Genomic DNA, 26,633 nt, shown 5'->3' with positions numbered 1-26,633 from the left:
ACTAAGTAATTTAAATGCTTAGCTGCTTCTATTACAATTTTCAGTCCTATATACGTATTGTTCCGTTGCTAATGTAATTAACGATCTATGAATACACTGTTTGTGTAAAACGATAAAGAAGTAGTTTTCGTCCACGTTGGCACCGCAATGAAAACAATTAAGATATATGGCGCGGTGGACGTAACAGGCGAGCTTTCCCACAACTCATTTCAAGTTAATAGCGTTTGTTGTTGAGTTTTCATGTCATTTCCAGCTGTTTTGTATGAAGTAATGAAATCAAAATAGCTTGTGTTCGCGTGTTCATAATCAATTACTTTTTGTAATAATACCTGAAATATTCTGTTTGTTACAAAACCATGTTAATTTAATAAAAAATAGCAAGATTTTAATTTCATTTTCAATTACAAAAATTATTCTTTTATAATGTTGAAGTATAAAGTATTTATTTGATAAATGAACCTTTTTCTCTAAAAATTTAAAAAATATATAATTTGTATTTCCTCAGCTTAGTGTACATAAAAAAATTTTTGATCACAGAATCACAAATTACATATTTGATTTTACGAGAGGGGAAAAACAACAAATATTGGCACTCGCGTTAGTGTAGTGCGTTTTATGTCAACAATTCACCGGTTTATAAAAATTATGGAGTCCACTTCAAAAGTATTAATTTTTCAGCTTTAACTAATAGTGGATCGGTTAGAATTAAATCGTTGCAGATCCTCTCAAGAGCCAACTTATAATTATTTTGTTATCGATATTAGATATATGACGTGTATTTATGTACACGCTTGTTATACCTACATTACCTTATTACACATAAAACCGTCAGTGTATGGCGCATTCAAAAGGTTTCATTGCCACATTTGTTCAATTGTATTAGGTAGTAAAATGCCGCTTACCCCTTTACGTGCCGCCATCACGATTTTTGTAATACAATTAAGTAGGGATCAAGAAAGGACAACTGAATCCGTAGAAAAAACTGCACATGCGTTAGAATATCCCTAATGAGATTTGTTACAATACAGGGAAGATGGCCGCTTATGTACTTTTCTTTTACCACACCTCTTATTTAACGTTACCGGTATTTTTAGTGTTATATTTACTTTATTGGCTATTAATACTCGGTTATGATTTATTTACATTTTATTATACCATAACGCTAAAATCGTGAAAAAAAAATTGTTTCGTATACTCGCCTGAGGTATGCGGAAGAGGAGTTGGTTATTTCTTCTTTCAACATTTAAGTGACCTATACGAAGTCTCGATCGAATTAGAAATTATAAGATTTATAGACAAACGAAAGTAACCAAATAGCACAGCCGATTTACAAGTCGATGTGGCAGTAGACAGGCCTCATAACACGCAAGACAAATGGTCGCTGGGGTCTTAAGATTCTGGAGTGGAGACAACAGACCGGCAAGCGTATCGTGGGTCGACCTCCCACAAAGTAGTCATTCATCCTTGTTAAGACGTTGACATTGTTAAGGTCGTTGGAAAACGCAGGAAATCTGTCAGGGAGGTCTAAGTCCAGCAGTGGAAACCTATGGCTGAAATCAGGATCATAGCAATGATGCCTTTTTCACTTAGAAATTTTGGGACTTTAATCCAGGGATCGTGTTTACAAGATATTATAGCATATAATGTCTAATACCCTCTAATAAAGGATGCTCTTTCACGCTACAGGGCAAAGTCCAAGTAATTAATTCTAATTTTAAGTCTTGCATATAAAAGATAAGCTTTTACTTTTTTAAAAAATTTGTAATATTTTGCATAAAAAAAAGAAAATTAAATTTGAATGTTTTTTATTTTACAAAAATAAAAGCCACGTCACAATTTAATGTGTAACAAAAATAATCATTTTTATTTTATAACCATATTAGATTGATAAAAAGTATTACGATAAAGAGTATATATGAATAAAGTGCAGTCAGAATTGGAGTATCAAGTTGTAAATGCTCACTTAAAAGTTAGTCTAAAGATGACTGTAAAATATATCTCCAGTTATTTAACAGTACAATGAATAAATGGTATTAATTTTATAATAATGATAAAACAAACTACTGTCAGTATTGTTGATTTAGGAAATAAAAATATTGGAACAGTTAAGATAAATTATTAAAATAGGAATGGTGAAGATTTTATATATTACAATAAACCAAAATTGTTATATAGATCAAAATTAATTTTGTATGAAATTGTTTCTATTTTAGTGTTATAACATTTAATACTAACATATATTTTACTTAATTAAAAATTGTTTGGTTCTAAAGTATTAAATTACTTTAAATAATTTTTCAGATAGTAAGAATAATCCATTGAAATAGGTATACTACAGTCAGTGTATATATGATAATCTGGTCTATGTGCATAAAATATTGATAAATATAAGATAGGGATTAAGGACATCACTATTTTTCTTACTTAAGTTAGCATTAGATATTTAGATAAGATTATCACATCTTTAGTTAGTGCTTCATAAAGTTAGTAACTTTTTGGCAACTTTGTATGATGCCACAATACACTAAGATATTGTCTTCAAAGTATCTCTAATAAATTAGAGAAGTTTATTACATAAAAACTATGAAGGCTATTTCAAATCATAATAAAGCTGTAGAATGATTTACTCTACTACTGTTTTAAGGATATTAATAAGAAGACATCAAAAAAACTGAGAAGCGATTATTTTTAGCTCAGAGTGCAATTGGAATCCCCATAGATCTAAGTTGACAAATTGCCATAGAGAGTCTCTTATTCTAGTTTCTATCAAATCTGGCTCTTTTACCATTTTTCTGATAACTTTCAAGTGGTCATAGTAAAAAATCCTATTTAAATTATAACATATATAAATTGATAACATTCTATAAGAATTTGCTGATTGTAACAGGTAAAACACATTAACACAAACATTTTAAATATATTGAATCATGTGAATCAGATTGTTTGGTCACACAGTATAACTTTTTGGTCAAAATGATTTGGTTACCAATAATGATAAAGAGATTTGTGCGATCTTATGTCTTATGATAAAATCAAGTTGATAGCTGTTAAGAAATGTAAAAAAAACAAGTTTAACTCAAATTTATATATATTAATCACATTTTTAGTGCAAGTGACACTTAATAATATCACAGGATGTCAACATATTGCTTTTTTTATTTTCAATCATCCCAATTCACTTGATGGCAATCATGCCACACAAATGTGCCTTTGAGACTTTGTGGCGCTGTTAAAGCTAGGTATAGAGGCGCATGGGCACCACGCTCAGGACTGAAGTCCCCCATACCATTTGTCATATCAGTTTTTACGAATCCTGGATGAACACAATTGATTGAAATGTTTTTACCCTGTTTGATGAATTCACGCTGTTGAACAAATGTTAAGGCTGACATTGCTACTTTTGACACTTTATAGTCTCCATTAGGTCCAGCAAATGAGATGTATGAGCTTTTGCCATTTTTTGCAGCTAAAAGAAAATCATCAACAAATCGCAAAATCTCATCTACAGTCAAATCTTCTTTAACCAATGTATCCAGCCATTGTTGTTTTCTAATGTTTGAAAGTAGTCCCCAATCACTGCTTATATTAATCACGCGAGCATCTTCATTCAACAGTGGATAGAGAATTTTTGATAAAGTTAACAAGCTATAAAAATTCGTTTCTAATAGTTTTTTCGCATCTTCAAACGATGTTACAGCTTTGTCGAAATCAAGAACGCCAGCATTATTCACTAAAATATCTATGCCTGAATGATGGTTAGATAAATAATCAGCAAACTCTTGGATACTATTTTCATTAGTAACATCTAAGACATGAAACAAAGGTTTTAAACCTAACTTTTCCAATTTTTTGACAGCTAGTCGGCCTCTGTCCTCGTTCCTAGCTGTAAGGTACACAGCGCCATCGAATTTCTTACACAAACCTTTTACTATTTCAAATCCTATACCTTTGTTACTTCCAGTTACTATTGCTACTTTGGTAACCATCTTGTATAAAACAATTCAGAAAATATAAAGAAAAAACATACTACGTTGTAAAAATAAATATTTATCATTTGACATTTGAGGCCCGGTTATTTTGACATTTGAAATGATAAAAAATTAGAAGGCAAAGAAATAATAATTCATTACAATTCTAAATTTACCAATTTTATTATGCAAATATTATTAAAATTTTGTTTAAATACACAATTCATGACTACTATTATTAAAAAATAACAAACTTAAAAGTATTTGCCTTCCGTAACAGTGAACCAATTGAAGATGATACAAAAATCGACTAATTTTCTTTTAACCCAATTTATAAAAAATTAAAAGTTTTAATTATTTTAACAAACAGATTAGGTACCTCAAGCACCGTTATATGAACATACAATTGCTGTCTAGGTCAATGTCGCATAAAAACATACTGGATACTTATCCTGCCATTGTATTTTATTCCTGTAAAACCAGAAAACACGACAGAACTAGAAGTGGTATTTTATTAAGACTGTAGTACCATCTGCAGGTAAATGTCTTTAATTATCGGCTTGTATTTGACAATCAAAATAGTTAAAATCTCATAAACACGAATCAATAAAGTATAAGATGATACTAGATATAAAGCCGCCATCCTTTTTTCTTTCAATATAGTTTGTATTACACGGCATTACCGTTACTTTTATCTTTTAGATAATAAATCCAGAAAAAAGCTAAAGTAGTGGAAGTCCTGCCCATATTATAATACCAAAGCTTGTGACTTTATGTATACATTTTTTCTGTTGCCTGTTTATTAAGATTTGATTATTTAAAAGAATAATGTTATTATATACAACAATATATACATATTATTATATACATATAGTATATATACAAGTCAATTTTAAATATTTATATTGAAACTAGTATGAGATTTTACTTCCTTATTTGAATCATTGAGGATTTATAAGCCGCATAGCCACGATAATTTCATGGAGAGAATTGCTTTCCTTACATTGACGTCTTGTTTCCTAACTTTCACACAAATTAAAGTTTTTGCGTTGAAATACCTTATTTATAAGTGACACAGGTGTACAAAGTCTGTAATTTGTCCTGTAGATTTAACTTTAATAACACAATAAAAAAAGGACATCAAACACTGAATGAAATGACATAATGATCTCTTAATCCTGATGTAGTGAAATAGAATACATTCATTACAAATTAAAGAATTTATTCATATTAAAACAGTCACGTCTACCTAGAATAGGTGACTCAAATTATGACAAAAAGAAAAATCACACCAAACATCTTCTGGTCTATGTCTTTCTAAACAGGTTTATTATTGAATTCAAAGCAAACTTAACTATAAGTAATCACATCAATAAACTATTTACAGACAACCTATTTAAAAAAAGATCTTTGACATAACACACACTTAATCAACTCAAGTTATATAAAAATAATGACTCTTATCATATTCAATTTAATACATCATACATTTTCTATTACAAATGTGTTTAGCATATTGCAATTAATCGATTTTTACCGCTCCATAGATTTTTCTAATGAATGTGTAAGCTGCGAAAAATCCTATTGTTCCAGTAAGCAACCAAAATGTTAACACCATGAGACCTAAAAAATAAAATAGCAATAACGGTAAAAAAAAAAAACATTTGAAAAGACTTTTTTTCACAAATATGTTCATTACCTGTGTATCCAATATAGAGTAGTGTTGGTATGAATTCAGTAATCTCCAGTTTTGTAAAGAAATAAAATATGGAATATATTAAGATGTAAACACCAGAACCTCCAGACACAATAAAACTTTTCCACCACCAATGATAATCCTGAAATAATTAAAGATTTGTAATCAAAAGAAATTATATCAAAACTTCTCTCATCAAAAATATGAAATATGTTTACCTCTCCACAAAGTTGAAAATACACCATCACAATGGAAATTTGTGACACAGATATAACCAAAATGCAAAATACCAGAAATAAAAATCCAAACAGATAATAAAATTGATTTTCCCATAGCGCATTAAAAATGAAAAATAGCTCTATAAACACTGCACCAAAAGGGAGTATTCCGGCCATTAAAATGCTGAAATTAAGAAACAAGTCATTAAAGGTATGTTTACCTCATAATTTATAAAAATTATACAATTTTGTTCTCACCAGATGAAAATGTTCATATACCAAACTTGTTCAGGTACTTTCCTTGGAATGAAATTGGTTCTAACAGGATGTTGGAAAGGTTGTTTTCGACATCCAAAGTAGTAACCAAAATATACCAAAGGTAATGATATGCAAAACCATAAACATAGTAAAGCCATCATTGTAGAAAATGGCACAGCACCACTAGAATGTTTCCCCATTATAAAAAAGTTTAAAAAGAAACAAGTGCTAAACACAATGGCAGGGTAGAGAGTGGCTGTCAAAAATGCTGCTTGCTTCCATTGCTTGCCTTTCATGGTGTTGTATAACCGAGCAGAGTAGTAACCAGCAATGAGGCCCATAAATACATACAAAAATATCGCCGAAGTCATTAGTGCACCTCGACTGGCTGGTGATAACATGCCCAACATAGCAAAGACTGTAAGGAAACAAAGGATTTAAAGAGATTCTAAAACTAAAATCATATACTTTAAGAAACATTAAACTACTTACAAATTGTGATAAGAGCCATCAAAAAAATCTGTATACCACTTCCAACAATAGCTGCAAAAAGCATTCTTCTAGGGGGTGGCCTAAACACATCACCGTGGACTAATTTCCATCCAGTTTCTTCTATCATATCATCTATGCATTCATCTGAATTATATCGTGCTATATCTCTCCTTAATGTTCTTACCATAATCATTGTTAATATTCCTGAAAACAAAGTTTATTTGTCAGCCGATAGACAACCAATGCTAGATAGTCTTCCTCTGACAATAGCCACAATAACAAGTATTATGCTGCTTATATGCAGTAAATTGCCATATCATTTAATGAAAGTATTTACAAAATCTAAGAATTCAAATTTATGTTTGACTCAAATGTTCTAATGATTTTTTGCATTTTGAGTTAAAAAAAACAATATTGAAAAGATACTGAAATTTTGAATTAGATACTTTAATTAAAATGAAATATCCAAAAAATAACTAACCTGATAAAAAGAATAACACAACAATTGAATTTACTATAGAAAACCAATGGATCTGAACATCTTTCATGCTTAAATATATGTCCCATCTTGAAGCCCATCCTATGTCAGATTCTCCCCATTCAACAGAATAAGTAAAATATAATTTTGTTCCTGTATCCTCATTAACCAGTTGAGATGATGTACCCGAAGGAATTTGACAGGAAAAATCATCATTAAATGTTAGATCATCTTTGTCAATGGAGTATGTTTCTACCTCAAAACCAACAACTCTGTAAGAATCTCTGGAAAGAATACGTTCAAAGGTCAAACTTTGCCCAAAGAATTGATTTAAGAATAAAGTTTAAAACTTTTGGTCTGATTGAAGTAAATTGGAATTCTTTGTACAAAAATTTTGGTACATGTAAGATATCAAAATATGCTAGAAATTTTTTAGGAATTGAGTTCTATTTTAAATGAAAGTAAAACTGATTGAACTATTACATACCATAATCAAAGTCAAATTATCTTAATCTAAATATCATCTTTATACATTTCCTGAATACAGTAACACAATTTGATGAAAACATGTGATATTAATTATTTATGAACAAATCAAATGTAAAAGTTTAATGAATTTAACTTACTGGCTGTGCTTATGATACTTGAGTAGAAGTTTTAAGTGATTATTTATATATGCTTTTCCTTTTGACATGAAACCTAACCGGTATCCCTGTTCTATAGTTCTTTCAGAGGTGTCACTATTGATAATTCTTGTTGCAACTGGTAAATTATCAACCAACCTTAAAAAATCATACAGTCAGTAATAAATCAAAAGGGTTAAAGATTTTTGTATTATATCCCATCACTGAAATAATGTCTTTCACTTACAAATGCACAAAATATTCATGTTCTATTCGACTTGCAACTTCTTCAGATTCTTCTACACTCCAATTCATTGGATCATTTCTTTTGTGGCATAATAGCCGACACTTAATATTCTCTGCCATATGCACTTTATAAGGGGTATTAACTATTCGATCCCCACGCAGAACTTCACCCAAATTCTCCGACTTATACGCAAAAGTCCCATTTTTTGGTAAACAGAGTGGCAGGGAGTAATATTCATATGGTAATTGTGTATGAATGCTTGTCATTTTCACAGCTTTAACTTCAATTCTTTGTCCTTTCTTAAACTCCACGGGTGCCACCCCGGGAACGTAAAAGCCATTACTAAATATTATTAATCTAAATAAAATAATGAACAAAGATATAGAAACCTGAAAGAATTCTATGTATTTATGACTGTATCCTTAATTATTGAAATGAATATGTTTCAACACGTTATGAATACTTACTGTAAACATATTTATGACAATGATAAACGCTATTCGAAATCAAAACAAATAAAATATGTACTCCCACATAACATTTTTTTAATTTTTATCTATTCTATTTAACTCTAGGGACGTCAAACGTCAATAACTGGTAGATAAGCACAATACTGGGTCTTTGCGGTAAACTTTAATCTCTACGCCAATAAATCGATAATTAATCGAGTTCCATAATATTTACTAACTCTCTGTATTTATCCTAAGATTGTGCTATAAAAATGTTTTGGTCTTAGAATGATCTGTCTAATAGAAATTATAAGAATGCTACAAACACATAGTTTATTATAAAGATCACTTTTAATTATCATTTAAATATACTGTCTTGTACAAAGTTTCTATTTTTTCCTTTTAATATAATACTTTTGTTATTGATTTAAACATTAAACTATTTACTGAAAAAAAATATTTTTACGTTTGGCGTATTTTAAACAATATTTTAATATTTAACTATTTTTTAAGAAAGTATTATGTGTTTTTAAATTATAGTGTATATGTACATTAAAAATATATACATCTGCAAGATTACTTCAAATTTAACGTCAAACTATTTGATTATCTGCAGAAAACAGTGAATAGTGTATGTATCTGTGGATTTACGCATGGTATGGTGATGGTGGATCGAAACGCGTCGATTTTTAGTTAATGTTTTTTTGTTTTGTTTATGTTTAATGACTTGAATTTCTTTAGATAACAATTAGGACATGTGAGAAAACTTACCGATAGTTGTAAAATTTTCACAGTTACACTGAAAGTAGTATACAAGGCGTTTAAAATATTATTTTTTAAACATTCGTTAAATGATACGAATATTGAGACTTCGAGGTTAAATTGAACAGCGACCAAATACTAAGCAAGATGGTTCAGGTAATTTTTAATTTTATTTCACGGAATAATTTTATTCTGGTTTTGAATTATTATTAACTATATTGAGAATGGGATAAGGTTAACATTCGGCGTTTAATATTTTTTTATTATGATTGAAGTTCTTATACAATACACGACCATCGTGTTATTTTTTATAAATATTAACTTATGTATTTGAAGTAAAAATGGATAAAGGCGACGAGAAGTATAAAAAACAGGTAGGGTATGGCCTATTTTAGTGATTTTTGTTTTTTTTCGCAGAGATATTCTGTTAATTAAAATTTGAACAAACAAACTGCACGAATGCGGCAGTCAATAATTATGTAGTTCTAGTGTTAATAAGTTGTATGTAAAATAAAACTGACAAATAAATAAAATGTGTCCAATATATTTGTATACTCCTGAATACCAAAAATTAAAGCAAGGATTTTTTTCTTAAAGTTTGTAATCAAACTATCTATCCCAATTTCAAGAATATTTCCAAAAGTTCTTTAGCAAATTATCCTAATTTACAGGCAATGGACGAAACTGAGCATCCCGATTTACCACAAGCTGTAAAATTGTTGAAAGAAATGAATACAAATGTTCAACAAGTTTCACAACTTGTAGATAATATGTTAGTTCGAGTAAGAAATGGAGAAGTATCTACGGACAAAGGATTGAGTTTCCTGGAAATGAAATATCAGATGCTATTAAGTTACCTTATTAATTTAACTTATATTGTATTGCGAAAATGTTCAGGGGAAAGAATTGAATCAGATCCTTCAATTGACAGACTTGTTGAAATAAGAACTGTTTTAGAGAAAATACGTCCCATAGACTCTAAGTTAAAATATCAAATTGATAAACTTGTAAAAACTGCAGTTGTTGGTTCAGTTACAGAAGATGATCCCCAGTCATATCATGCTAATCCAGATAATTTAGTGAGTAAAATAGATAATAGTAATGAAAATACTAGCGATGAATCTGATATGGAAGATACAAGGAAAGACAAGAACAAGTCAAATATTTATGTTCCTCCAAAGTTAGCTGCTGTGCACTTTGATGAAAGTACATCAAAAATTGACAGCGAAAAGAAAAATAAAGAGAAATCCAAGAAACAGTTTCTAAATTCAAGTGTAATGAGGGAGCTTCGTGAAGAGTACTCTGAAGCACCAATAGAGGTTACCACAGGAAATCATGTTAAGCATTCTATATCTAAATATGAGCAAGAAAAGACTGAATATGAAGAAAATTATTTAACACGCTTGCCTGTAACTAAAGCTGAGAAGAACCGTCGGAGAAAACTAACAACTGTGGGTGTACTTGCTGATGAGATAACGGGAACTAGACTTACATCAAGGAAACATAAATTGAAATCAAAAAAAGGCAAAGGATTTAAGAGAAGGCGGATGCATTGAAAAGCATCTTTTTGTCTCATTATTAATAATTAGAAAGGAAAAAAAACATAATAAATCATAATGCTAAACAATACAAAGTAATTAATAAACTCTGTAATTGAACTGGGTATTATACCAGGGTATAATACCATTCATAAACTAAGCTTATTTGCAAGTAAAAATAGAGTTTTATAGACTATATTTTGCTCTGTTTTGAATTTTAAAAGTTTAAAACAATTTGTAAGTTGTTTAAAGCTACCTTTAGTATTAAAAATATCTTTTGTTACAAGGTGTCTTCATTCCATACTTATAGGATGTAAAAAAAATATAATACAGTTTCTAAATGCAAAAAATATAATTTATTAACATTGAAAGACATACTTTGTAAAAGATTTTAATATCAAGGTCTTTAAACTCATTTTTATAATAAAGAAAATAACATTACAGAGATATTTTAGTTTTCCGATTATTAATATTTCAAATACATGAAAGAACATTTGTTGCAGGCACTTTATAAACCAATTTTTGAATTATATTTTATCTAGTAAAGTTTTATACATGGAAAGGAAACAATTGAAGTTATATTGATAGTTATACAGTGAGCAGCAGATCATATAATATACAATTTAATTTTTGAAATTAAAACAATATTTCATACTTCTCCAATTGTTTTATAATCAGGAATGTATGAAATAAGGTAGCTTTAATAGTCTATTGATAATTTAGGATTATGTTTCCACAACAACTGTTGAAATTTTGATTTTTTACTTGTGTATTTACCCATAGCAAGCACAAGGTTTATACTGTAAGAGTGAGGATATTGCATATGATATTTCTAACCATGCCAAAATTTTCTTTTTAACTGATTTTACAAATATTTTATTGAGCAGAAATGTGCCAGTAGTTTTGTTGGAAATATATGTAGCATGTGATATAATTTATTTCATTATTTCAAGTGTTTTTATCTGACATTTCTTAATATTCTTCTTTTATATAAATTGCACTTATTTATAACCAGCCATAAAAAGTGACAATAGCACAAGAGTTAAACATGTGTAAACAACAAATGAATTACAGTGTGATATTTTTATAGATTATGTTATGATTAAGCACCTTACTATTTTGCCTATTCTTTATACTATGCTAAGTTAAATATTTAAAATCAATAATAGAGAAGTGTTTTTTATGGGCCACATTACCTATGAATTATAAGTTAATTTGGTTTTGGTTATTTATTGGTAGAGATCACTAGTACATTTGTATTATTTTGTTAAAGGTAATATTTAAGTTTATGTTTAACAAATGGGCTATACCTAACAAATAAATGAATAAGACATGTGCAAGCCTGGCGATACTCCTATTATTGTGATTAAAATATAAATATGTTGTAAATTATATTTATATTTTAAAGCAAAAAAATGTAATAATTGGGACATATTTGTTGATTTTTTTTGTTTCTTGCAAAACTACCGCAAAAATTGTGTTACACCTGTGAGATTAGTTCAATTCAAAACTTGATTTTGGTTACTAAAAAAAATTTCGCCTCACCCATGCATAATGCCTCTGCATGCAGAGGCTATAAAGTTTTCTTTCTAATTCAAGTAATGTGCTAATCATTATTATTGTTTTGTTAATTCACATCTACATTAGACTACTGACCATAAATTTAAAAGCAACAAAATTTTGTAAATTTTCGTTGTTGATTTGGAAATGTTTAAAATCCGAACTTAAGTTTTCGAAAATGCAGTTATTTTTCAAAGTTTTTTTCGCTTTATTTTCTGTATTTTACAAATCATTCTAATGGTCAAATCTAAATCTAGTAAGAATAAAAATCTGTTTTCATGAATTATTATGGATACATCATTTCACTGCTTTTAAATCAAAGCAGCAAGTTTACCGGTCGAGCTTTTTAAAGTTATATAACAAATATATATAAATAGCAGATTGTATTAATATAAATGTTTATCTTGCTCTGTAAAGAGCTCTTGTACATTTTGTAAGACAGTTTAATTACTTTACTACATAATTTTTAATTTGTGATACTTCTAACAACGATCTTTTACAATCTGAAGGCATTATTTTATTTTGCGAGTGTTTTTATAGGATAAAAATTTTCAAGTAATGCTTCATAGTTTTGTTGTAAAGCTTGAATATTAATTTTAAATAATTGTTTAAGATACTTTTGCTTTTATTTATATTTCAATTCATGGAAGAAGTTCAAGAATGTAAATATTTTAATTTATCAAACTGTTTTTTTTTAAAGTAATGGTTGATTTTACAAAAATATTAATGGGTAAAATGATAATTAATAAAATTTTCATGAGTTAAATGCATAATGTTTATAATTGGTCTAACAAAATTGCTAGTCACAAGATTTCATTCATCTTAAACCCAATAGACAAGCATAAGTTCAGACAATGGGATTAAAGATTATTACAACTTAATTTTGCTGTTTTAAGTTTTAAATCTATTTGTTTTTACAAATCAAAGCCAACTTATACATTACATTATTTATGTGTAATGAATTCCTTATTCTCTTAAACTTTTGATTATGCCAGATATTAAAATGAACGAAGTGTTGATTATTCTTTGAGTGTATGTTAATTATTTTTTAATTTTTATCAGTTAATGTTTTGGTTTCTTGTTTTCTTAATTTCATCGATTTGTTTATGTATCGATCAACAACTATTAAATAAAATATCAAAAATATAAGTTTTTCATTTGCTACAGGTTAGGGAAATCTTGAAGGCCCGAGGCTGGATCGAACGATTGGCGACGATATAATCTCATTTTTCTTATGTGATCTATAGGAGTGTGAGTGTCTAGGCATTGATAATCTCCACGTGGCGGTGCTGTTCCGTAATTTTGTGTCAATTGCGATCGAATAATACGATTCATGAGCCATATCGGAGAAGGTAACGAAAGCTGTAAAATAATATATTTTCGTGTTAAATCTAATTGTTGCCGGGTATAAATAAAAAACAAATTTTGAGTTTTTTGGTGTAACAGATGACGTAGGCTGTTCAAATTAGCCGGAAATAAACTCGATAGCATGATATAATGATAACTATTACCGGTTTTGTCACAGATGGGTACGGATTCCTATAATCATCTTGCTGTGTAGAAAGGTAGTCCATTACACCAAATTCCGGAGGCAGTTGCGCTAGCCCCGCGGTTTTCATTAATCTATTTCTTCCAGGTGTGCTATAAATAAAAGAGATCTTAATTATTAGGATTTTTTTTTCATTTCTAAGTTTATATGCAGGTAACAGGAGCGTATTAAACGTTAAGTAATTGATGTGTGATGATTCTTCCAGGTGTGCTACACATAAAAATGTTAAAGAGAGGCCTTTCGTCAGAAATATACTTTACAAGTTTAGATTTTAGCACCAGATATGTTACATTAGAAATCAAGCAATCTATGACTTGTGATCATTTGAATATATGTTGTGAATTATATAGGCTCACGAAATCTAAGACTACAACAATTATCTGTTATTGGCGAATATTACCCATATCAAGAATGGTTAAGAAATTGAATAAAAATATGTTGTTGATATCGGCAACAATTTTAAATTAAAAATGATGACAACAATGCTATATTTAACTCAATGGTACGTTTATAAGTGGAATGGAAATTTAGACTGTTTTTATTTGAGGCACGAAAGTTTGTCATTGTTTTTACCTATTCACTATGGTGTATCACAGAGAGAATAACCTATTTCGGAATAACCTCATTGAAGATTTCTGAGATGTATGTTCCAGAATATAAGTATAATACCTTGACAATTTCCATGAACTATTTTCCAGGCTACACGCTAAGATAATTTCGGTTGTGCTTCATTATACACGGTTATTTGTTAGCGTTATAGATGTGAGCGGCCTAGAAGTGGTAAACTAGTAGTTCATTTGTTAGTAAATTTTTTAAAATCTTTTTACCTATTTCTCATTAGTCTGTATAAAGTGATCAATTCTGAAATACTTTTTTTTATTGGAGTGTAACAGACCTATATTGATTAAGCAAGTACTACGGAGACAAATAATAAATAATATTTAATTTAAATATATAGGAACTGAAAACGTTTCATTCTTGTTACATTATCATTAAGTTATTATTTTTGAAACTGTTGCTTTTGGAACAGGTTGTACTAGACAATAATTGACAGCAATTGCATAAATTAACCGCTTTAAAGTTTTGACTCTTATAAGTAATCATCAAGTACATAACAAGATCAAAGAACAGGAGAATCTAGTTAGTAGAATTGAAGATTCTAGTTAGTCCGATAATATTTTTGTACATGTCAGAAAAAAAAATGTGTCTACATGATAGAAACCTAGATTCTAACATATTGTTATTAATGATATTGAATTTATAGTTTTAAGGTCCCGCCTAACACATGCCAAAGCGGTTTTCTATATCAATACCATTCATCATCATTGCTGGACAAAAGCCTCCCAATAGTTTTCCGATAGGTGCTATTGAAAGCAACCTGCATCTATTAATATCATTATTGCGTGTTAATTTCAATTGTATGATTCTTTTAAATATTTTCGTATAATATTGAAGTGCGATTTGAAACTTAATTTCTTTTACAAAGGAATGAATAGAGCAAGGCGTTCCGATAGCTGCCTAGGTTGTCTTTTGGAAATTAAACGAAATATTCTTAATATTTTTTTAAAATATTTCTATTAGATACTTACTCTGTACAAGGATATGAAGTAAAATTTACTAAGGGTCTGTAAGTGTAGACAGGATCAGTTTTCGTAAAGACTTCTTCGAGCATGTGACCAGTTTCACTGGGTCCAACACCCTGGTCATCATTACCCAGTCGTAAGTAAGTACTTAAGTGGTTACTCAAATGATCGCGATACACATAGTTGTCTTTCTTTTCAGCTCGCGTGATATAATCCCAGTGTTCCACTTTAACACGGGGACCGTAAGTGTTTCTTGAAAATAATATCTGCTGTGGCTTTTTGGCCATTGGATTTTTAAACCACATTTTGATTGAGCTGTGCAGAGTAATATTCTACAAACAAAATAAATAGTTTACACAAATATATGTAGATTGAATATGACGTACGTTATTTGAATTATGTTTGAACACAATACTTCATACATACTCGTTTGTATTGACAAGTTTAGAACAAAAAATTAAAATATATAAATATTACAACAGATTATAAAGTATTTAAAAGACAAATTGCTTAAAATACTTGACGATATGTGGCCTGAATGATGTAGTAAGTAATAGTATTAATGGTACTGCTGCAGTTTAGAAAGAGCAGGAAACAACCGTCTAATGTGGATCATCCAACAAGCACAATTTTAAGATATTGACTTGTGACAACTGTTCAGATGCGTAATATGTGTTAGTAATTCAATCACAACTCTCGTAAAGAGCGTATTCATAGCCTCACAGGATATGAATGGGGCCTAAACATCTCTGAGCACTTAGGATTGTCTGGTTACTTCATGGGAGTAATGTTAACTAGGTCATATACATAGTAACCGACAAAGTTAAGCACTCTCGGGCGCCTTAGGAATACTAAACGGGTATTTTCGACGAGTGACCGCTCAAGCAGAAGAGCCTCGTGGGAGCTCTTAAGCCTAATAGTTACATGGAGCATCTGTCTAAGCGATCTAAACGGTTTGGAATCGTTTAGTAATAATAGTTTAGTCGAATTAGTGACCCAAGTCGAGGCATCCCAGGGAGCCCTCGAGCTTCGTTACCTTAAAAGTTTTTGCGCTATGCGGCCTTTGCCCCTTTATTCCTCGCACTAGCAGTGTACGTTTTTAGGACAAAATTTTAAATAGCGAATAGAATAATGGTTGAATTTGTATCTTTATTTATTTTTTTAATTAAATATTACAGGTCCGAGAACATTCTTGATTGAATTATTGTCATGTATTATTTTAATGATATAGAAAATAAAAAAGAAAAACGGCGTATTGAAAAAATATTTTTTTAATCAATTATGTTCAAAATTCAATTGGAGTTTGCGGAGGTGCTACCGTGCCAATATCTGCATATGATTTAGGTAACTCAGATTCTCCTATGGAGACGCACTTGAGTGCACATGCTATAAATATTTCAAAAAATTCTAAAAATATAATTTCAACATTTAAATTTTTAATAGTATTCTCTTCACACACTTGAGGAAATATCAACGAAAATATTGCGATTATAGATTTGTTAGACAGGTTCCGGAAATTACATAGTTTCAGTTCATTACATTTTTGCGCTTTCGTATATTCCGGTGCTGGGTCTTCGTAAGAATCTGAAAATAAAAAGAACATTATAGAACAAAATATTTACTTTAAGCTAACAATATATCTTAAAAATATAAAATTAATAAAATGTTGTGTTAATTTTTTGAAATATTTTTATTCCATCGATTTCAAACCAGCAGTATTCAAAATTCCTTATACTAGTAACATACTATTATGAAGAATCTACATATTGGTAAAAAAATGTTTAAATTCATACCTTTTAATAAAACCAAAGTAGCAGTACAGTTGATAACTATAAATATAAGTATTGTACTTACTGAAAATATAGGTAATTTCATCTCCAAAAACGTAAACATTCCGTCCGAGAGGATGTTTAGTAGCAGCTTCTATAGGTTCCAGTTCACCTTCATTCTGACTGTGAGGCGGCAAACGAATAGCACGCAAATACGTTAGCAAAGTGTGCGGTTCACCCAAATTTAAATACAATTTGTAAAGACTCTTTAAAGGAATAAAGTCGCCGTAACCATGCACAAGCCGACCTGTATTATAAATAGTTAAAGAAAATTAAAAGGACTAAAGAATGAAAATAAATAAATTATGAACTAAGTAACAGTTTTAAATCCGTGGTAGTATAAAATTTGATTAGTTTTTATTTAATTTTATGTTAGATTTTTATCATTAAGCTTCAGTAAGGTAACCCCGTCATTAATGTTCTTAAAGTGTTTGATATTCTAACATCTTAGTTTCGAATGTGGTCTATGTGAACCCCTAGGACCCCATACGAAACTCTTTGGGAGTACGTTGGCGTGACAAAAAATGGGGATTCATAATTAGTAAGCGGGGTCTACAAAAATTGACTTGACTTCACCTATTAACTAATTAATGTGAAATGAAAACACAATTAGTGGTTGAGATTCAGTTGCGACGCAAATTTCCGTACTTAGATTTAACCTTTACATTGTATGTCGCGTTTTAGGAATATGGTAGCAATCTAGCTGCAGTGGTTTCGTCGGAAAATTTCGAAAGTTGTCTCTGAGAAAAATAAAAGAGTACGTGAATCTGTTCTAACATAAAAACAACTTCTATTAATTTAAGCAAATTGTTTATTTAATTTACCTTTTTGCAGAGTTACTCCAGGTAAAATATCTTTATCCATAAATGTTCTGAATGCGCTCGCTAATATTGTATCTGGTTTTGGACCGGGTAATTCCTTTTTAGCATAAAGTTTATTAGCAACTGATATAAGACTGTGGATAAATTGCCAAAAGAAAATAGGCTCGAAAGGATCGTGGGGCGAAGACGCGAGCCACTTCGGATTTTGAGAAAATATGTTATCAATTTCGACTAATGTCATACCTTTCTCATGAATGTTGCAATCGTAGTACATTTGCCATAAATATAGGCGAATTAAAACTGGAGTGAAACTTATCTCTTTTGAGTTACACACAGTGCAATATTTGTAATAAATTCTTTTCAAATCACTTTCATAACATCGTAAAGATTTTCGTAATGATCTAAGTTCAAAATAAATTAAATCATCTGGAACATTGTCATTAATAATTTCTTCATTTTCTGACAGAGAGACGTCGCCATAAAGTTTTTTATTGGACTCAATGAACTTATTTATTATCAAGGTTCTAATTTCTTTCTGTTTATCAATATTTTTTATTGCCTCTTTAACATGGTAAGACAGACCAATAGAATTATCGATAATATCAAATTTATATGGTTCTAATACTTGTTCATGTTTCATCATCGTTGTCGTACTTTCTGCATCTTCTGCTGATGTGTCGAGGTTACCATCTCTAAACAACTGTTTACTTTGTAATATGAAACCATTGTTGGATACTAACATTCCCGCTCCGTGTTTTTGGTTATTCTTGAACTCGCCGCTGTAATATGCTCCGAGACTGAGACCTAGATTTAGCATTCCGTATCCATGGCGTTGACCCCTGAACCATTGCCCTTGATACATAATGACTGATGGCTGTGACATGGAATCGTTATGAAAAGTATCCCAAATATAAGTTCCAGTACCAGACATAACTCCATTTTTCCAGTATCCCCTGTAAAACTAAAAATATTAATACAATTTTTAGTAACTAATAAAAGTATGCTTATAAATTATATAGTTTTGTGTTCGTTATTAAAAAGTTATATCTTCGAGGATCACGCTGTAAATCCACATAGTAAAAAATACATCAAATATAAAAATTGCACCTAGAGTTATTTATATATTATTATCGGTAGTAATAGTCATCAGGTTATTTATATTAGATTTTTAAATCACGTTCACTTTTAGACTAAAAAGAGTTGGGAGCGATGACTATATGAGTAGACCTGTTTGCATTTTTTCGTTTAAACTGTCTATTTTTTGTGTGTCCGTATTAAGAATTCTCGGATTCTAAAGTTATCGTAATTTAGAACTCAAGAAGGGAAGAGTTATAAACACAGTACACACACAGCAGAGGGCTTACTGCACATTTATGCGCAAGCTAAGCAAGAGATAATATCTATTTCATAGACTCCGCTTTGACGAGTAAGCTGTCTGGGAGACTGTGTAAACATCCGACGTACTTTCTAAGAAAAATAAATGAACAACGCGAGGCTCATTGATTGCGCAGAAATTATCGGACGATTTTGGAATCTGTGAATTTTGAAATGCAATATATTTTTATTAAATATATAATTACAATCAAAACATATAATTCACGAAAGTTATAAGGTATGTCAAGGACATATCTTTAATCAAAGATGATAAAGAATCTTCTTCGCAGAGAAATAAAGACTTATTTATCTCCCTGCAGGGATAATGAAGCGATACAGTTTTCAACCCCTTCGACAAAAGGTAGGGGAATTTGTGGATAATAAGGTACGTGTTGTTGAGGATATATTTGTTTTTTGATAACATTTATTTCGGAATTATTTGGTTTTTTATTTTAATAATATAAGTAAATGTAATATGTTATAATTATTTACATTTAATTCTAATTAATCACGAAATAGTGTTAAATCAACTATTTTTATTAAAGTCCATTTATCATTTTTGTTTAGTGCTTGATCTTCTTCATATGCTTGGGTTTTCAATAATTTGTTGTAGAAGGGCCAGGCCTGCCGATGTCTGCATCATCAGGACGAACTTGCAAAAGATGTTTTATATCACTCCTTGTTTTTGAAGCGTGGTTTATCTTTATGTATTCTTTCATTAATGCCCTTAACATTCACTATATCTCCCGGTTGTATTTTAAGATCTTTCTTACTCCCGTAGGTTTTTCTGGCTAATTCTTTAGTTTCAAGAGTTTTCTTTGTTATGTTTTGATATACATAAGTATTTGGTTCGCTTTTTAAGGTCTTGAACTAAATTTTTGGGTGTATTTCTTGTTATATTTTACGTTAAAAAGGGTATTTGCCTCGGTATAACCGAAAACGACGATGGTAGTACTTTCATGTAGTAATACGTATAGTTTGATTATATGCTATGAGAGATTACGGCATAACTGAAGCCGCGTCTGTAAACTTGTGTTCGTAATTGACTAATTTAAAATTTTCTACTATTGTTAATGAAAATGCTCCACAATACACATAGAGATTGTATTATAGGGTGTACTGATAAGTAATTTTATGCAAAAACTTACAAGTTTCTTTTAATAAGGCATTGTTGAATTCTGCACCGGCGTCCGCGATTATCATAAGGGGAACTCCATGAATTGAAAAGTATTTCAGGAGAGCTCTAATAATTTCAAGTTCAGTTATGGCCTACAGCTCAATTGATTGTTCTGTTTTACTAAAAGCGTCTACGATGGTTAAATATAATTTTCCATCGTGAAATACATCCATGAAAATTGCTGAAAAGGCTTAGTTTGTTTGTTTAACTCTAATCCTATTCTTTAGAAAATGAAGAGGGATTTCTTCTGAATAGAATCGGTCTTGATATTCGTTACATAATCTTACGATACTTCTTTTTTCTCTTTTGTTAAAAGAATCATATCGTAATTTTTTAAATTTTCCGTTATAATTTCATATTATTTATATGATACTTTGGTAGTCCAGGTTATTAAACGATATTTTTGTATTCATGTTACAGCTATTTACGATAAAGGGCTTACGGACGAGTAAGGTGGTTTCTACAGGGAAATTGAAATAGTTGAAGTATTCTGTATGATAATAGCTTCGAAACTGTTTTAGAATTTAATTAATGCACTGGGTGTTCTAACGTCTTTATTAAATTCTTTGTAATTTTACATCGCATCTCCATTTAAAAGGTTCGTGGAAATTCTAATCCTTTGTTCGAAACGCGCTGCAATTATAGAGATTCTGGCAAATTTCGTCATAAGAATTTGATTTCCCATATCTAATTCTGATGAATGAAACGAATCTTAATCTTTGTAGTAAATCGCTACCTAATTGTAAATGTAAAATGAATGCGTCTGATCATAGTATAAAGTTGGGGATAACGGTGATTACTTCAGCAATGTTTTGTGAGCGAGAGATGCCGTGGGTGGTGAAAATGAGTTATAGACACCTCGATTTCCTAATAAAAAGTTTTAGGCCTTAATCACCCTTGAATTTAGAAATTAAAGTAATTAAGTTCGAATCTGTTCCGTCTTTAAGTCTTAACACGAAAAATAAAAATTTATTATAACTATATCTTAAAATTATCCACACAATAAAAATAAAAAATAAAATGTGTATCAATAATTTACAGTTTCTAAAATTTATAAAAATCACTTAAAAATAACATACTTAAAATTACTGTTTTATACTTGTTATCCTTAGGATAGTAAAATTACGGACACAAAAAATAGACAATTTAAATGGGAAAACGCGAACCAGTTTACTCACATAGTCGTCGCTCCCACCCGTATCGATCAGCTCCGCCGTGCCTTCTTATCGATTTTTACGAATTTAATTTTTCTGTGATTTCCGCGAACCTACGAAGCGGCACGACGACAGTTATAAATCGCGATTTTGACGACTTTGAGTTACTTCCGAACAATGTATAAAAGTAATTATGCCTAGCTTCTAAATTTAAGGTATTTTAACATTAAATTTACCAATTTTTTTTAATTATGTTATTGTAAAGTTTACCCATCCACCACACCGGCGAGTGGTGACCATAATTAGTTCCGAACGTAACCGACTGTTATTCAGACGGCTATTGGAACGAGGGACAGCAAAATTAAGTTTCATTAACAATTATCTACAATTAATATATCTCTGCAACTCTCAAATAGTAAACTGGTAGAAAATACCTTCGACATTATGTTCCCATGTATGACACATTGTATAAAAAGTGTCTAAATAAATAAATAAGAAATTTACGTACGTCGTGGTTTGGCCATATCATTAAGCCTTTACCTTCTCTTACATACAAGTCCCAATTGCCTTCGTACCCACTGTGTGGACAGTATTCTCTGGATCCGAATCCATGACGGACATTCTAAAACAAAGCAACATTGTCTAGCACACAGTAACTGATTACAGAATAATAGTATTTGTAGTTAATCTATTTAGTCTAATCTCTATATACCATGTGTAGATAATTAGTTGTAGCTGTAAATGCTCTAAGGGGTTGAACGCATTTACAGCTACAACTATTTTGCTGTCAAATAACATATGGTGCGGTGCCTTATCCAAAAAATTGAGGTTGGTTTTAGAAATAACGTAACGCATGAAAAATTGCTTTCAAAAATGGACTACTAGATATTAAAACTAATTATTTATTTATTATGTCTATCCTGCTGATTTTGTAATGTCAGAAGTTGTTGGCCTGTCGCATTCTACAAAAATAAATAGTTCAGTGATCACTATGCACAAGTTTATTGGAAATAGGTGTGAAAACTTTTAAGCTTTTAGCTGACAAATGACCCTGGTATTTACCCTTAAAGCTTTTCCAACTACCATCCACCCAGTATAGTCTGAAGAAAAACTAAAAAAAAGTATAGTCTGAAGAAAAACTAAAAAAATTATTCTAAAAAAGAAATAGGTAATATAATTGACTGCAATAAAAATAAAATAAAAATATAATAACTAAATTAGTAAATGACATTCAGTTACACTTACATACAACCACTGACCCTCATAAGAATTTTTAAATGTCTGCGAATAGTATATGACACCATGGCCATTTTTGGTTCCATTGTACCATTGCCCTATATAAGAGCGTTGATTTCGTGAGTCCACGTACATCCCTTTGCCATGGCGCAGGTTGCCAACAAATTCTCCTTCATACCAAGTATCGTCTTTCCACTGAATAAGTCCCCTACCATTCATCTCATTGTCCTTAAATTTACCCTGAATTTGAAATAAAATATTGATTACGGTATTAAGCAAAATTAATCATATTGATTGTATTTAAGAATGTTTCACATCTTTTATAAATATATCCTGGATCTTACATAGTTCCTATATCAAAAATTTTGTTTATTTTTTACATATTTTGCGTTTGTTACTATATGTATTATTGTCGTAATGTTTTACTTTTGGTTTTGCTTTTAGATTTAATCAGGATAATTGTTGTTGTACTTAAAGAAATATGTGCAAATCAATTATTAATGTGCGCACTATTTTTAATATTTGCATCATGTTTTATCTAAATAAAACGAATTATGTCCCAGCTTGGTGCAACCATCAGTCTGGTTAACGATTGGAAGAATTTCAAAATCTTGATAGCATGTGAAACTCATGTCTGCACCTCAAAGGAGATAATCTTATTTAACTTGCGAATTACCTCGGTACTCTGCAAGACTGAAGTGTATATTAAACATAGTTGAGTATTACGATATCTTGTATCTTATTATTAAGAGACCTTACTGATTTTTATTGTGCAAGGAATTATTGAATTCGACTAGGGTAAATATGCTGTTTTTTAGGAATAGTAAAAAAGTACTAACTACATAAAAAAGGATTTGAGTTACAAAAGTTATTTTGTACAGTGTACAGTAGTTAATTTGTACCGTGTTATTATTATAAAGATTTTTTTACCGTATACACTGTTCCGTCAGCCCACATAAAAATTCCATCACCGTGCATGACTTTCATGGAAATATTTCCTTCGTAAATATTACCGTTCTTAAATCGGATGGTTGCTTGTTCATCAGGCGACGACCACCATGAAATTGGTAATAATTCATCCTATGTACGATTATCGTCAAATAATTAGAAACAAAATTATGTCTTTGACATTAGGTGATTATAAGTTTCCATCCGGGCCTCGTTGACAATCAAACAGCCGCTCAACGAGCCACGGAAAGGGCTATAACCGTGATTTTTCCACGAAATTGGAACAGGAATAAGAATATCAGTAGACAAACGAAAGTACGTAATATAGCGCGCAGAACGAATGGCCACGGGAGGTTTTAGGTTTTGGATTCTTTCGCATTGTAAAAATGTCACAAATTGCAGTGACAAAATGACGGTATTTAAAAGTAATTGATCTTATTCTCATGGTGGTTTTACCATCGACAGCTCTAGGTATAATTGGTAGGAGCTTCCAAGTTTGATCGTCTTCCGTACCAACGGGAAAGAAAGCGCGTTTCTTTTTTGATAAAAGAGATACGCTGTTCTTGATTAGAATAGTTCTATGGTATATTAAAAAACAATGTTCTTTGATATTTGACGAAATGTTCTGCGCTTATATGTATATACTCATAATTCAAGTATATAGTTGCTGAAATCTTGTCTCGGAGTAGCCGTCTAATAACAACACACTCTTGCTTATATACTTCATATTCAAAAAATGTCGAGTTTTATTATTCTATTCTAACTTCAAATAAACCAGGACTAGCTGAGTACATTAAAATACGTATCTATTGTCGTCGCTTTAATATTTATTTAAATAAATGAAATAAAAATAACCACTGTAATAACTACCTGTGTTTCATCTAGGAATTCGTTTCTTGACTTTTTTAGTTTTGATGGTTTACCTAAAAGAGGTATTTTTAACGAGGATAATTAAGATTTTAATTATTTTGCAAGAATTCGACAATGGTTATACAATTATGATAACTAACCAAGCGATTTTTTTCTTTTTTGATATGTAGCACTGGAAATCTTTCTGAAATCCTTATTAATACTACTGTCCTCCTTTCTAACTTTGCTTGTAACATCCCATGTTTCAACAATACAGTCTAACATAGAATTAAACAAAAATGTTATAACTTCCTTCTGCACCGTACCTTTGGGTCGATTTATCATATATGTTGTCGACTCACTTGTTAGAGATTGTATACTTGTCATAAAATTACCTCCGTATGATTTTACTTCAGAAATAGATCTTTTTGTTAATATAAGAGAACTGTCTCGACGAGTTATGTTTCTTGGAGAGTCTACGTATCGCATTATTTTAATAATAAGAAATATATGTACGTGTTGTATTTTATTAGCTTTTACAAAAACTCAATCGAGTTTTTAAAGCTCAAATAAAAGACCTTATGATGTCTAATTCGTTCACTTTAAGAACGATAGAATCTTTAAAATCTAATGACATGTGACAATGTTTAGATATACGGCAAAAAAATGGTTATTAAAATAATTAAAGACTGATTAAAAAGGTTTTATTTAATATTTACATAACTATATTTATTTAAATTTTTTACCATAAGGGATGGCAGAAATATAAAATTTTTGTGGAATTATTCCTACGGCCGGTAGGTCTTGGAGGTAATACCAACACGAAGTCTGAAGTAGTAGAAATGTGTATATTTGTTCAAGATTCGCCAATACAAATTCGTAAGCAGTAACAAGTCGAGGAGTATTTTAGAGCGTTCTCTTTCGCCCGATGGATGTAAAGAATTACGTTTCTGTGGAATTCCCCTTTTCGATGCATGGCTGATGATGACATAATGTTGCTCCTACAAACTCAAGAGGTATTAAATAAATACTAAAAAAATAACTTTATTACATATATGCCACTTAGTCTATGGATTTTTTATTCCTTTATTTAACAAATTTTAGGAATAGAAAACCTTAGGTGTAGGAAGAGAGGTTCTCTATGCTAAATGAAAAGGATTACTTTATATAATAATGCTATTGGGTAGTCGGGAGCGGCTTAACCTATAGGGCAGGGTGTGCATTGCACACGGGCGCTACATGAGTTAGATCCGCCTCTGTGGATAATAGACCAGTTGTAGAGATCGCGGGTTTGATTCTCGGGATACAGTCGTGTATACAATTCATACTTTTCTCATTTATTATTGTGCTTCGAAACAAGTTTCCACAGAATCGTCACCGTCTTTTCGTACCATAATACCACAATGTTTTCGCTAACCCGCCTGGCAAGCGTGGCGATTATGGCATAGACCTCCCCCGAAGATATCTATGTTAGGGGTAGGTTGCTATGCCTTGCAGTGGGCGTCTATGGCCTGGAACGACGACTACTGGGTGAAGATGAAGAACGGATTGTTTGTAGTTACATGGCTACATGGTTATACTACGGAAAGTTAATCAGTGTGAACTTTTTTAAGTATTTATTTTAAGTAGCGACATCTATCAGTTAACTTTACAAACCGGCCGACCGCGTTTTTTAAATTCTTAACTTAATTTTTATTCAATTGCGCTGCGCAAAATAATATTGCTTTGAGATTACTGTCACAAAAACAAGTCTCAGTAATGTTACTGTTATAGTTATTTAGTACATGCCTTAAATCATATACGCATTATTAAGTGGTTCTCTGT

General features: G+C 30.6%; 5 protein-coding genes across 6 annotated transcripts; 1 reads left to right on the top strand and 4 right to left on the bottom strand.

The window, feature by feature from the left end:
- Positions 1–2,257: 2,257 nt before the first annotated feature.
- Positions 2,258–4,066, bottom strand: LOC137922243 (carbonyl reductase [NADPH] 3-like). Its single transcript, XM_068765192.1, has one exon. The coding sequence runs from the start codon at positions 3,984–3,986 to the stop codon at positions 3,162–3,164; it is 825 nt and encodes a 274-aa protein (XP_068621293.1). The 5' UTR covers positions 3,987–4,066; the 3' UTR covers positions 2,258–3,161.
- An 8-nt stretch (positions 4,067–4,074) lies between these two features.
- Positions 4,075–8,564, bottom strand: TM9SF4 (transmembrane 9 superfamily protein member 4). Of its 2 annotated transcripts, none has more exons than XM_068765190.1 (9): positions 8,448–8,564; positions 7,981–8,369; positions 7,737–7,892; positions 7,114–7,394; positions 6,633–6,836; positions 6,141–6,558; positions 5,883–6,066; positions 5,668–5,806; positions 4,075–5,591 (listed from the first exon to the last, which is right to left on the bottom strand). In XM_068765190.1, the coding sequence occupies exons 1-9, from the start codon at positions 8,454–8,456 to the stop codon at positions 5,491–5,493; spliced, it is 1,881 nt and encodes a 626-aa protein (XP_068621291.1). In that variant the 5' UTR covers positions 8,457–8,564; the 3' UTR covers positions 4,075–5,490. The 2 variants fall into 2 exon arrangements, with proteins under 2 accessions (XP_068621291.1, XP_068621292.1); XM_068765191.1 differs by having other exon boundaries at positions 7,981–8,337.
- Positions 8,565–9,086: 522 nt separating this feature from the next.
- On the top strand, positions 9,087–11,864 carry LOC137922165 (neuroguidin). Its single transcript, XM_068765068.1, has 2 exons — positions 9,087–9,347; positions 9,863–11,864. The coding sequence occupies exons 1-2, from the start codon at positions 9,339–9,341 to the stop codon at positions 10,745–10,747; spliced, it is 894 nt and encodes a 297-aa protein (XP_068621169.1). The 5' UTR covers positions 9,087–9,338; the 3' UTR covers positions 10,748–11,864.
- Positions 11,865–13,285: 1,421 nt separating this feature from the next.
- Positions 13,286–15,726, bottom strand: LOC137922438 (uncharacterized). The gene is made up of 3 exons (XM_068765424.1): positions 15,428–15,726; positions 13,801–13,930; positions 13,286–13,651 (listed from the first exon to the last, which is right to left on the bottom strand). Exons 1-3 carry the CDS (start codon positions 15,724–15,726, stop codon positions 13,451–13,453), a joined length of 630 nt encoding a protein of 209 aa, XP_068621525.1. The 3' UTR covers positions 13,286–13,450.
- Positions 15,727–16,706: 980 nt separating this feature from the next.
- On the bottom strand, positions 16,707–25,298 carry LOC137921931 (radial spoke head 10 homolog B-like). The gene is made up of 8 exons (XM_068764731.1): positions 24,971–25,298; positions 24,828–24,883; positions 23,943–24,092; positions 23,022–23,252; positions 22,285–22,398; positions 18,075–19,032; positions 17,252–17,497; positions 16,707–16,987 (listed from the first exon to the last, which is right to left on the bottom strand). The coding sequence occupies exons 1-8, from the start codon at positions 25,296–25,298 to the stop codon at positions 16,707–16,709; spliced, it is 2,364 nt and encodes a 787-aa protein (XP_068620832.1).
- Between the last annotated feature and the right edge of the window lie 1,335 nt (positions 25,299–26,633).

Source organism: Battus philenor, unplaced genomic scaffold (genome assembly GCF_028537555.1).
Source record: "Battus philenor isolate CCGP_79_NKW_IND1 unplaced genomic scaffold, ilBatPhil1.0.hap1 SCAF_2, whole genome shotgun sequence".
NCBI lineage: Eukaryota > Metazoa > Arthropoda > Insecta > Lepidoptera > Papilionidae > Battus > Battus philenor.
Note: the sequence above shows the minus strand (reverse complement) of the source record. Positions and strands in the feature narration are given on the sequence as shown.